The sequence below is a fragment of the Protomyctophum bolini genome, assembly GCF_963924005.1.
Source record: "Protomyctophum bolini genome assembly, chromosome: 3".
Lineage (NCBI taxonomy): Eukaryota > Metazoa > Chordata > Actinopteri > Myctophiformes > Myctophidae > Protomyctophum > Protomyctophum bolini.
This window is the reverse complement of record NC_137864.1, coordinates 45661509-45674360: the sequence shown is the minus strand read 5'-3', so window position 1 is coordinate 45674360 and position 12852 is coordinate 45661509. Positions and strand designations below refer to the sequence as shown.

General features: G+C 43.3%; 1 protein-coding gene across 1 annotated transcript in view; it reads left to right on the top strand.

Moving 5' to 3' along the window:
- The first annotated feature begins 686 nt into the window (after positions 1 to 686).
- The window catches only part of LOC308312559 (STE20-like serine/threonine-protein kinase), a 49182-nt gene continuing 37016 nt past the window's right edge, over positions 687 to 12852 (top strand). The window contains exons 1-2 of the mRNA XM_080759185.1: positions 687 to 1537; positions 6660 to 6824. Coding sequence (XP_080615311.1) covers positions 1388 to 1537; positions 6660 to 6824 — 315 coding nt within the window. The 5' untranslated portion in view covers positions 687 to 1387. The remainder of the gene's footprint in view (positions 1538 to 6659; positions 6825 to 12852) is intronic.

The window sequence follows — 12852 nt, the reverse complement described above, 5'->3', positions numbered from 1 at the left end:
AATAATAATAATAGTAATAATAATAAAACTTTATTTATATAGCACTTTTTTAAACCAAGTTACAAAGTGCTTGAACAATCAAAACAATATAAAACATCAAACTGCAACAATAATGTAATAACAAAATAATAATAGTGATAGAAAATACAAATAAGCAATAATACCGGAAATTACTTAAGGAGGTAAAAAGGCCAACCTGTATAGATGTGTTTTTAAGAGAGATTTAAAACTCATTAAGGAACTGGTTAGCCTCAGTTCTTCTGATAGGCTGTTCCAGAGCCTCGGGGCCCTAACAGCAAAAGCTTGATCACCTTTGGTCACCAATTTAGCCTTGTGACTCTCCTTTAGTAGACCCAGACCAGATGATCTAAGGGTACGTGAAGGTATAGTATTCAAGCATTGTATTTGTACATATACATAGATACAAATAAAAGCTCCAGTAAAAGTTTAAAAATAATGTAGTGGGGAAATAAATGAGTACTGGATATTACAGCCAGCCACTTGAGTGAAAAGTGTCTTTCCTCCAGTCCACGTGGGGGCGGTAGAGTTCAATGATCCCGTCCGACACGAGGAACACAACACACAGACAACAAAACAACGGAGCAGAGAGAACGGAACGGTTCGCGGCGCGCCCTCGTGGACGCGCATCGACACTAAATCCGCTAGATTACTGTCTGGAGCCCCGTGCTTTCACCAAGGAGACTGCACATTACTGTTTCACCCTTTATTTTCACTTGGAACTTGCATTTCAACAATGGACCGGGTCTCACTTTCACCCCCGGACACAACCGATGCTTCGATCTGGGGAACAATGCGTTTTATTTGACATTTTCTACATGTTTTTGGTGTGTTTTCTGACAGCTAAAGTGTGTTGTCGGGCCAGGAGTTTTTTTTTTGTTGTTGGTTGGAACAAACAACGAGCTTCCAACTGCTACTTTTGTTGAAAAGGGAACTTCTACTATACCTCCGAACGAATTGTCAATGTGGGATTTATTTAAATGTTGTTTCAAGGATGGAAAAATGACTCAAAATGTGCCCGAGGATTGTATACCCTTTCCTTTCCCATTTTGGATTTAACCAGATCATTATATGGTCTAAGCTACGAGGCTTTGATCTTTACTGATGTAACATCTGAAATTCTTATTTGAACAAAACATTGACCTACAATCCTTCCACGTTTTTGTCATGGGATTTGGACCCCGCACTGCTAGGAAGCTGCCAAGACCACACGTGAACCATCTTTAGAATGCAGTTATAACAGGGGGGGGGTCTATATAACATTAGCATTCGTTTTGGGGGGGTTGTTTCGGAGATTATAATTCCTTTGTCAATTTCCCAATTTAAAGGACCCTATTATACGCCACAACAACCGCCGGGTTTAATCAATATGTCATTCTTTAACTTCCGTAAAATCTTTAAACTGGGAGCCGAGAAGAAGAAGAAGCAGTATGAGCACGTCCACAGGGATGAGGATCCGGAGGAGATCTGGGAGGTTGTGGGAGAACTGGGAGATGGAGCCTTTGGGAAAGTCTACAAGGTGAGAGTGAATCTGCACTGCTTTACATTTAACACTGAGAGTGACTTATAACCTTTAATATACGGGTCCATTTGGTTCCATTTATAGTTTTTATACACTGTCATTACACATCTATAAGGGTCAATTTGATAGTGGTACCTAACTATCAATCTTTTATTTATTTTGCTCAGGAGCTCCCCTTAAATGACCCTTTGGGAGGGGTGGAGGGGGTCCCCCTGGCCCCACTTTGAGTGGCATCTATATTGTTGATGATGATGATCAAGCATCTGTTCTTTAACTTCCTTTGTTCCTGAACAATTCCTCTTTTTGGCAGCGTTCTATGTGTGTCATGTGTCACATTGGGTGACCCACCCACCACACAGTGCATGTGTAACATCATTCTCTGTGACTTTGGTCAGAATTTTATTCAAAGGATAGCCCCTTGAGACGCAGCATCTCATTTTAGAGGGGGTCCCGTACACAGGGAAAAACATTACATATACAGTACAGTGCAGTTACACAAATAGACAGTGCACAATAGACAATACAGACATGTATTTATTTATTTTTGATTGATTGAAATATGTATTAACAGTTTGCAGAGTTACAGTACATTTCAAGCACAAAATCAATACAAAGACTGTTAACTGTGAGTGGATGACCCGCCAATTAAGCATTACACTTGGTCCACCATGTTCAATTCATCAAAACATTTAGAGACGTACAAATAGACACTATATAGTTAAAGAACAGAACAGGAATTCATCATATTCATCATAACATAGCTTCATCATAATAAGCTAACTGTACAGATACAGTTAGCTTGCTCATCCTCTCCCACCCACTCCCCCATCCCCCCAACTCTCTCTGGACAAGCATATTGAGAGTACATGCAGTACAGTGACTTGAAACAGGGGTCAGAAGTAAACAGCAGTACGGGTAGCATGCCATGAACAGGTTGAACAGGTTGTTTTGAGGTGTGAATACAGGGAAGTCCTGAAGCGGCCAGGAAAGGTCAAAGGTCACATCCCTGTTCAAGACACTGTTCTCTGCAGGTCTGAGGCTGCTTTTAGGCTACAAGAAAGATCAATTCCTGGTTAATAAACCATTCATAGATCAGTTCTTACTTCTTATGGGCAAAATATATTAACCGCTTAAGCCCTATTCTGAATATGATTCCCATTTTATACTTAAATGTGGCTAAGTAACATTTTTGGCAAACCTTGAACAATAACGAGCAGTTGAGATAAATAACAGTCCAAGTCCATACTAATTATAAACAGATTTTAACGCACATATCTTTACATACAAATTTCACAAATATTCCAGGCACGGGAAAGATGTGTTAACTTGTCTAGCTTGTTTATAGTGATATTATTTTCCTTTATAGTATTTCCATCCATGCATCACAAACACAGACCCCCCCCCCTGCAATTTCCGCTCAGCCCTTGATTGCTCCTCACATAAAGCTAACCCCAGGTCAAATTCATGACCTTTTAATTATTTCAATAGCGTCATGTTTTCTCTGACCCCAATGTATGGAATGCGCCAGAAGCATCATTTGTGTGACGGACAGAAATTTGATCACCAGTGACAGCTCTGCGACGTGTAATAACAATGGACCAGTGGCAACAGTACCCGGTTACTGGGCATACCCCACATTACTGGGCATAACCCCCCCTGACAAGCACTGGGGCGTACCCCTCCCTGACAAGCACTGGGGCGCACCCCTCCCTGACAAGCACTGGGGCGCACCCCTCCCTGACAAGCACTGGGGCGTACCCCTCCCTGACAAGCACTGGGGCGTACCCCTCCCTGACAAGCACTGGGGCGCACCCCTCCCTGACAAGCACTGGGGCGCACCCCTCCCTGACAAGCACTGGGGCGCACCCCTCCCTGACAAGCACTGGGGCGTACCCCTCCCTGACAAGCACTGGGGCGTACCCCTCCCTGACAAGCACTGGGGCGTACCCCTCCCTGACAATTCAAGCACTTGACCTGGGGCGCACCCCTCCCTGACAAGCACTGGGGCGTACCCCTCCCTGACAATTCAAGCACTTGACCTGAATTGTAAGAGTTGAGGCATTATTGATTGATTGAAATATTTATTAACAGTTTGCAGAATTACAGTACATTTCAAGCACAAGACTGTTAACTGTGAGTGGACGACCCAATTAAGCGTTACACTTGTTTACAAGAGGGTCCACCTTGTTCAATTCATCAAAACATTTAGAGACCTACAAATAGACACTTCTATATAGTCAAAGAACAGAGCAGGAATTCACCATAAATGAGGTAAAAAGGGGAAAGAAACATATACAGTGAGGGGGGAAAAGGGGTGGGGGGGATTCAGATTTTACGGGAGATTTTACATTTAGTTTGACTCGGTTCCACAGATTAATATTGTGAAAATAGATGATCATCAAGTTCACAACGCCTCGCAAAGTGAGGCGTTGCTTGCTTCTTTCTTGTATTATTTGACAATTTGGTCGAATCTTTGACCAGTTTTTAATAGTATAGTTTGATTACTTTTGATGCAGTTCTTTCTTTCTTTCTTTCTTTCTTAAAAAGGTCTTAAAATAACTTTAATTGTCACTTAACTGTCATCTGGGGATGCCCCCAAAATCACGAGGGCACCCCACTTTGAGAACCACTGCTCTGCCTCTATCCAGAATCACACGTTCCTAATTCATCAGCAGACCTCACATATAAACCTATTGTTCAACCATTAGAGAGATTACGGTAGTCAATATCAACAGTTAAATCGTACTACGGTAATCAATTTAATTGAATATAAAAAATAATCAATCATTTAATAAAAATGATTGATCAAAAATGATTGATCAATCATTTAATAAAAAAAGATTGATCCCTAACCTAAAACAAATCACACCCGTGTGAAGTGAGTGGCGCTAATATATTAAAGTCTAACTCATGTTGATTTGGTGATGTAAGGGTGATGTAAAACAAACGGTGCCAACACAAACAGTAAACGTCATTAACAATGAAGAGACAATATGACATAATGAGGTACGTTATGACGTAGATTTTCCCTTCATTGTCAATGGCGTTTACACAACAAACATTGAACTAAAGACAAACATTAAACCTGTGTATAGTGCAAACAGAAAACCGCGAGAAGAGCAGATTTGCAAGCTCACAACACTGGCCAAACAGATTGATGTTTAAAATATAAAAATTTAAAAAGATAAAATATTTAAAAACACACTTTCCCGATTATGCAATTAATTAAGAAAATATATATATAATATTGATAGAATAATCACAAAAATAATGGCTAGTTGTTGAACTATACTTCCCATCACATTTTGCCCTCAAGGAGTTAATGTTCCTGCTGGCAGTGGAACTTCAAAGCTCTGTTAAAGCCCATCTATGAATAGCAGATTGCACTTGTACTGCGTGTGTATTTGTCTGGGCTTTAGGCCATTCCCCATCATGGACCATAAGTATATGTGCTGCGCTGCCTTGATGATTCAGTCCTGGTGATGGATGGTTTCCCAGAGTCCCCATTTATGAACAATTGAACAAAGGAATTAGGTAGTAGATAATAATTCAATCACAGTTTCACAACGTTGGGGTCCATAATATGGTTACATTTGCACACTCTCAAGAGTTAACCCATTTTGACTTTTTCAAATGGCAGACCTACAAGCTCGTAGCGCGCCACTATGAGCTTGTAGATCTGCTATTTTTCAATAGCTAAAAGCATAGCATAATGCTACCACCAAAAGGGGTTCCCGCCCCAAAATGGATTAAATTAATGCTGAGGATTGTGCAGTGTAATTTGGGTCCCAGAGATTAAAAAGAATAAATGGGGATCCGTCGTGGCCAAATGCGGATCAAACTGGGGGTCGTGTCCCTTTGAAATTAAAAAGGTTGAGAATCACTATCACGCATTAAATATAGCGAGGTTTACTTTATTTATGACCTTTCCTTAACCCATTCTGAACGGGAACCCATTTTGGTGTCAGCATCATGTTATGCTTTAGCTATTGAAAAATAGCAGATCTACAAGCTCATAGCGCGCCACCGAGTGGCGCGCTATGAGCTTGTAGGTCTGCTATTTTTGAAAAATTTAAGAACGACTGACATTTGTAGAATCTGATCTCAGGTCGGAATGGGTTAATCAGACCAGTGTGTGTCCAGTGGAAACCTCGTATGAATCTGATCTCAGGTCAGAATGGGTTAATGGCAGCCCTTGGTGTCGACACCGGAAAACACCCCCGGGTCACCAGGAAGTGGCTGCATCCCATAATGCAGCAGCGACATGGGCCGGAGCACATCCTGCCTTCACAGCAGTCAAAACAAACACCACACCACAGGCTTCCACTTTAATACCAGACATGTCTTATAGTGTCGCTGTCGGGGCACAAAAAGAAACCCTTATCTCCGTATTTCATCTCTCTATCTACTATCTAGGTTTTATCATGAATTAATGGCCTGTTTTCTTTTACTGTTGCATGACGGTAGTAGCACAGTAGTAGCGAAAGTACTGTTATTTGTGAAAGAAATAATGACATGTCCAAAATAGGTCTGTGTGTTTAATATTTAACCAATTAAAGTATTAACAAAGACCATTTCCAGAAAAGTAACAGTTTTGGACTAGCAAGTTATACCCCCCCGACTGTGACAATATATTCTGCCCACTTCTCCAGTGGAAGTCGAGACCGTTTCCAAATCCTAGTTAAACCAATGCAGGTGCTACTTTGAAATATCTTCCTAGAAGGGCTGCACAGTACAGTGAGTGCACACAGCTGAGCTATATTGTTCCAGCATCGACATCACAAGTTACATAATGATGATAGTATAATGATGACATGGCCAAAGGTGCAACATTGCCACAGCAAATAGATCCAGTCAGTCACATTGTACTAAAACACTTTTACTTGTAGTTAAAAGTAGAAAGGTTAGAACTTAGCAGTGACACACACCAAAAGTAACAAATCTACAAGCTTGTATTCGCCTGGCTCCAGCCCTGAATCACCCACGTCCATTAAAACAAAAATGTTCTGGAAAATAATGAAGTGAAACGAAATGAAAATTCTGACTGATCAGTGCCAGGCTAAGTTTGTATAGAATGTATGATGATGACATAACATTAATACTTTCACCGCGCGTGCAGGCCCAGAACAAGCTGACGGGTGTCCTGGCCGCTGCCAAAGTGATCGACACCAAGACAGAGGAGGAGCTGGAGGACTACATGGTGGAGATAGACATCCTGGCTTCATGTGACCACCACAACATCGTCAAACTGCTGGACGCTTTCTACTATGACAGCAAGCTCTGGGTGAGTGTAAACTGTAAACTCCACAACATGGTCAAACTGCTACTATGACACCTTCTACTATGACAGCAAGCTCTGGGTGAGTGTAAACTGTAAACTCCACAACATGGTCAAACTGCTGGACGTCTTCTACTATGACAGCAAGCTCTGGGTGAGTGTAAACTGTAAACTCCACAACATGGTCAAACTGCTGGACTCCTTCTACTATGACAGCAAGCTCTGGGTGAGTGTAAACTGTAAACTCCACAACATGGTCAAACTGCTTCTACTATGACAGCAAGCTCTGGGTGAGTGTAAACTGTAAACTCCACAACATGGTCAAACTGCTGGACGTCTTCTACTATGACAGCAAGCTCTGGGTGAGTGTAAACTGTAAACTCCACAACATGGTCAAACTGCTTCTACTATGACAGCAAGCTCTGGGTGAGTGTAAACTGTAAACTCCACAACATGGTCAAACTGCTGGACTCCTTCTACTATGACAGCAAGCTCTGGGTGAGTGTAAACTGTAAACTCCACAACATGGTCAAACTGCTACTATGACACCTTCTACTATGACAGCAAGCTCTGGGTGAGTGTAAACTGTAAACTCCACAACATGGTCAAACCGCTGGACTCCTTCTACTATGACAGCAAGCTCTGGGTGAGTGTAAACTGTAAACTCCACAACATGGTCAAACTGCTGGACGTCTTCTACTATGACAGAAGGCGTGGTGCTCTGGGTGTTTGGAGCTGGACCAGTGGTGGAAAGTAACCAAAGTTCAGTCAGATAATTCACTAATAGATTGAACAAATACCGTATTTATTGTAGAATGAGAATACAAATGTGCATATAATATTCTATCTTGGCGTTCGGCTCTGCTACATTTCTCTCCCTGCTCGGCACAATTTTACAACCATCATTAACCATTAAGGGCAGGGAGATAGATAACAACCCCCCCATGGGGAACAGGAATAGCAGAGCCCACCGGTGGTGCTGGGGTGCAGTATCTTAAATACCCCGCCCAATTGGTCAGCTGATTGCCACGTCAGCGAATGACATGTGGGTCTTGCATAACACTGAATGAGCCCCCCCCCCAAGTATATCTGACTGAACTAACTCCGCAAACTACTTATCATTACTATTTTTAACCCATTTTGACCTGAGATCAGATTCTAAAATTGTCTTCTAAATCCTGACAGTTTTCTGAAAAAGCTATGTTTCTATGTCAGTCATAGGTCTGCTAAAAAATAACAGACCTACAAGCTCGTAGCGCACCACTAGGTGGCGCGCTATGAGCTTGTAGATCTCATTTTATAGCATTTGAAATAGCAGATCTACAAGCTTGTAGATCTGCTATTTTGAAAACATGAAACGGGACATTCTGCACAATGAGTACTTCCTACTTTTGGTACTTTAAGAACATTCTGATGCCGATACCTTTGTAAATTTACTCAAGTATATTTTGAATTCCGGACTTCTACTTGTAACACAGTATTTCTATATTGCAGTATTGATACTTTTTTAGAATATTGAGTACTTTTTCCACCACTGGGAGTGGACTGCACTGGACTGGACTGCTTGGAGAGAGTGACTCACAGGGGAATCTGGAGCCACCCAGACAGTCCATTGAATAAGCTCAGGCGTTTAGTGTGTAGTGTTTAGTGTGTAGTGTTTAGTGTGCAGTGGGTATAATGACGCCACCCAGACAGTCCATTGAATAAGCTCAGACGTTTAGTGTGTTAGTGACGTGTTTCCCAAAACATGGTTGTTGGGGAAGTTACGCAGGAGGAGTAAATTAAGTTACTGGTTACATATTCATGACTTATTACTTGGCATCAAGAGTAAATAAGTAATATTATATTACATATCTCTTGTCTCGGGCAGAAACCAGCTACAAAAAAACGGAATGTCAAAATATCCACTGTGGGGTCTGAGACCAGAGCCATTGAGTAATGGTTGAGATGAAGCAGTGAAAGGTCCTGAAAGATACATAACGTCAGTCTTACCCAATACCCAATCTTTCTGTTTTATGAACACAAGGCTGCCATACTTTATACCTCATACTTTAAATGCTTAGTATGAGTATAAAGTACAGCAGCCATGTGTTCATGGTCTCAGACCCCGCGGTGGATATTTTGACATTCCGTTTTTTTATTTTATTTTAATGTTGCCACTACTGTTGGAGCAGCCATAAACTAAACAGGTTCATCTCGATGTTCTGGGCATCTTTGTAATGTTAGTGTTAGTAAAAAGCAGGTAAAAGAGTAACGTTTGAGGCAGACTAACATCAGTCACTCTACCGTTCACTGTAGTAAGAGGTGCGCCTGGTGAGGGTTTAAACCCCGCAGCGATGTCGAGTCCGCCTACAGGAAATACATAAGCTGCGACCATGAGACCCGTTCTGAATTAGTCTATAGATATAGGCTATATTTTCTGCAAAGATTAGTAAAAGATTAGAGCATTTGAAGTGGTCAAACTAGCATTATGTTTAGAAACATGCTCCATAAAATCCTAATGGTCTCAGATATTTCATAAATTCATAAAAGCAAAAGGTTAAAGCTTCAGTCTGTGATTTCCTTTCCTGGTTTGCACAGTGTGTAGAACAGAAGGAACAGTATTACAACACTAAAACAATCATAATGTTACATAATTATTGTGTTAATTGTTTAGTGTTAGTGTGGGAGGCTCCTTTCACACCGTTTCACAAATTGCATAATAGGACTTCATGGCCATACGAAAAAAGTCAGTCGTGAGATTTTATTTTTGCTCACCAATGAGCCATCAAATGCATAACTGCACTGCACACATCTATATAGGCTATAATATAACAAAACTAATCAATACGTCTGTTTTCATTCTTAAATAGGGCTCGAGTGGCTAATTCATAATGTATTTGTGTAGGTTTGGGTCCCAGGGAGACAGAGCTGAAGAGGTCTGGGAGCCCCTGCTTTAGTGGGATTACATTAGTGTTATTCTGCCCCCCCCCCCCCCCCCCCACTAGGCCGTAGCTCCTTTGACCGCCTATATTGTGTTGATACAACTTGGTGCATGTTTCAGGGGATTTGTGGTGTCGTATCATAATGATGATCACCTCCGTAGGTGGTCTTTGAACCACGTTAAACATGACGTGCCTGTTTTTGAGCATGAAAATGTACGAGAATTTCAGGGATTTTCAAAAGATTACAGAAATGGCTTAAATACAAGACCTGCAAGCCCACAACGCTGCACAATGTAACGTGCGTTAGAAGTTTCTTTATATTATTTAAATAGGGCTAAAGTTAAAAACACTGAAACACAAGGTGGCCACTTTACTTGTCTTCTATATCAGGTGTTAGCATTATGCTTTAGCTATTGAAAAATAGCAGATCTACAAGCTCATAGCGCGCCACCGAGTGGTGCGCTACGAGCTTGTAGGTCTGCTATTTAACGACTGACATAGAAACATAGCTTTTTCAGAAAACTGTCAGGATGTAGAAGACATTTTTAGAATCTGATCTCAGGTCAAAATGGGTTAAACCAGTTCCCTGCACTTTACTATATAACCCTTTGGGCCTTTTTCACTTGCCCAGTTTGACACGAGCAACACTTCTACAGTGGCTCGGTGAGTCGGTAGCAGTGCAGCTGGCCACGCTTAGCCGTTAGAGCTTCTGTTGTTGCTGCTGCTAGTGTGAGAACTCCACATCGGGCTATAGGGTGCATACAGCAGTGTGTGTGTGTGTGTGTGTGTGTGTGTGTTCTATGCCCCCTATATAGCTCCAGGAATGCCTTGGACTTGTAACAGCTTTGCCCTGAATGACTAGCAACTAAACTGACACAGAGGATTAGACTGTGTGTCCTTGGAATGTTTTTCTGATGAGGAAAACACTGATTGTAGGTTGGATTTCTATATATATATATATATAGGGCCTGGAGGCTTCTTTAATGATGGACCAGGATGTGCTGTAGCACTGATTCTTAATGTCCCTATTTTGGGCAAATCATTATGGTGAAAATGTAAAAAAAATAATATATATATATATATATATATATATATATATATATATATATATATATATATTGTGGAGTCTGTCAGGTCTCGCCTCAGGGGGAGGGGCGCGTTCCCATGGCAACCAGGCACGCCCACGGCCGTGTCATAGATTTAGTGTACTATCCCAGAGCAATTCTAAATCAGCTGCGGCTCATTCCGGCCGCCGCCCGGGGTAGCAATTAACGACAGCCGCAGCCTGTCAGCCGCGCCCTTTATAAACAGCCTGCGCACCTAGCAGTATCAGATCCCTGCTACACACAGACGCTCGCGCAGCATATGCCGTCCACTCGGCGTTGGATGGCTTGTAGGAGTGGGGCTGGAAGCACACGCAGGAGCGTGTGCCCCCCATAGACAAGCATACACGGAGAGCCGCATACATGCTGGAGACCCACCTGGCTCGTATCGGGGACGAGTGCGGAGACGGGACCCGCGTATGGAAACGGCAGCTCAACAGCTCCATAAGGTCGCAGTAAGACAAACCGTTCACTATCTATCACCCGTGTTATTAAGAAGAGGCACTCATAGTGGCAAATGAGCAGCTAAGGATAATAACGAAGATTGTGAATGAAGGAAGTCACCCTGTCGATGCTAAATGAAGACTGTGAATGAAGAGTGTCACCGTGGTGTTGTACACTGAAGATTGTTGAAAGAAGATAACCCCGTAGAGACTAATGGAAGCTAGCAGGCTCTAGATAAAGTGTCACGTCCACCCTGTGAAAGAAGACAGGCCCGTGTTATGGTTATTTCACCCTTTGAAGAGACTTTAAGTTGGCTTGCTCCGCCAGGCCCGGTGAAAGAAGACCGTTAGAAACTAGAGCGCTTATGTTGTGTTAACCCTCTGACTGCCGTTGTCGTACCGACACGGCCACCCAGTAGATAGAGAGAAAGAGTTATACAAAGGTCCAGTTGGTAGACTGCCTAGACCGGGTGTCTCAGGCCCCAACTTTGTACTTACCTTGTGCTCTGACCGTATGCTAACATCCCCTCTCATCCTCTGCAGTGACGACTCCCGCCTCGGAACCGGGACCTCATGAAAAGAATATTACTGTCTGAGTTCTGTTTGTGAAAACTGACGTTGTTTGAACCTGTTGGAGAAATAAAGCAAGGGGCGCCATCGTGTGTCTAACCCCTGAAACTGCACTCTGAGTTGTATTTCCCACCCGACCTCCCACATATGGTGGAGAATGTGGGTATTCATCTGATCTCAACCACCGCCTAAACATGGCCAGCCTCGAATTGGCCGCCCTTCTCCGAAGTCAGACGGAACTACAGAACGCTGTGCAGGAAGTTGTCCGCAGGCTAGACCGACACGGCGATGTCCCTAGGACCCCCAACGCCGTCCTCTCCAAGCAGACCCCCGAGGATAGCCCTGCCACAAAGACGGCCAACGAGGCCGAAGACGGAGGGTTTAGCAGACTGAGAGAGGACTCCGATTCAGATGAGGTTCCTGCTGTTCTACTTCAGCGGTCAGCCATGGCACACAGCTCCGACGATCCCCCGACCGACGACGACGAGAAGGGATCGACGCACGTGGCAAAGAAATGTCTCTTTGCGCTCACTAGGACGCCGCCAGAGAGGCTTCACCGCAAGCGCAAAGTCGCGGATTGTTCCTCTGAGTCCGACGGGGCTGACCGAAGAGCCAAGGTTCAGAGAGGCAGAGGCACGGATTCCTCTAGTGACGACAAAAACGTGCCGAATGAAATGAAAGACCGGAATAAAATCCGGTCTTGCTTGATGAAGAGACACGACTCGAAGGAGGGTAGACGACAAACCAGGAAGTCTGAAAATGTAACCAGGTCGCAGGAGAAGGAAATGGACACCTCTGCCTCGTCGAGCGATGAGGAACCCGACGCGGACTTGGATTCTGAGAGTGACGCAGATGTCCAGAAGATGAAGCCAATCACAGAGGACGTGTCCCTGCAGGGAGCAGCGACATTCCATCCTCAGTCATCCGGGGATGAGGAGCAGTCCCATTCTGGGCCCTCTTGGGCAGCAGAGGAAGATGATGACCCTGAAAATAG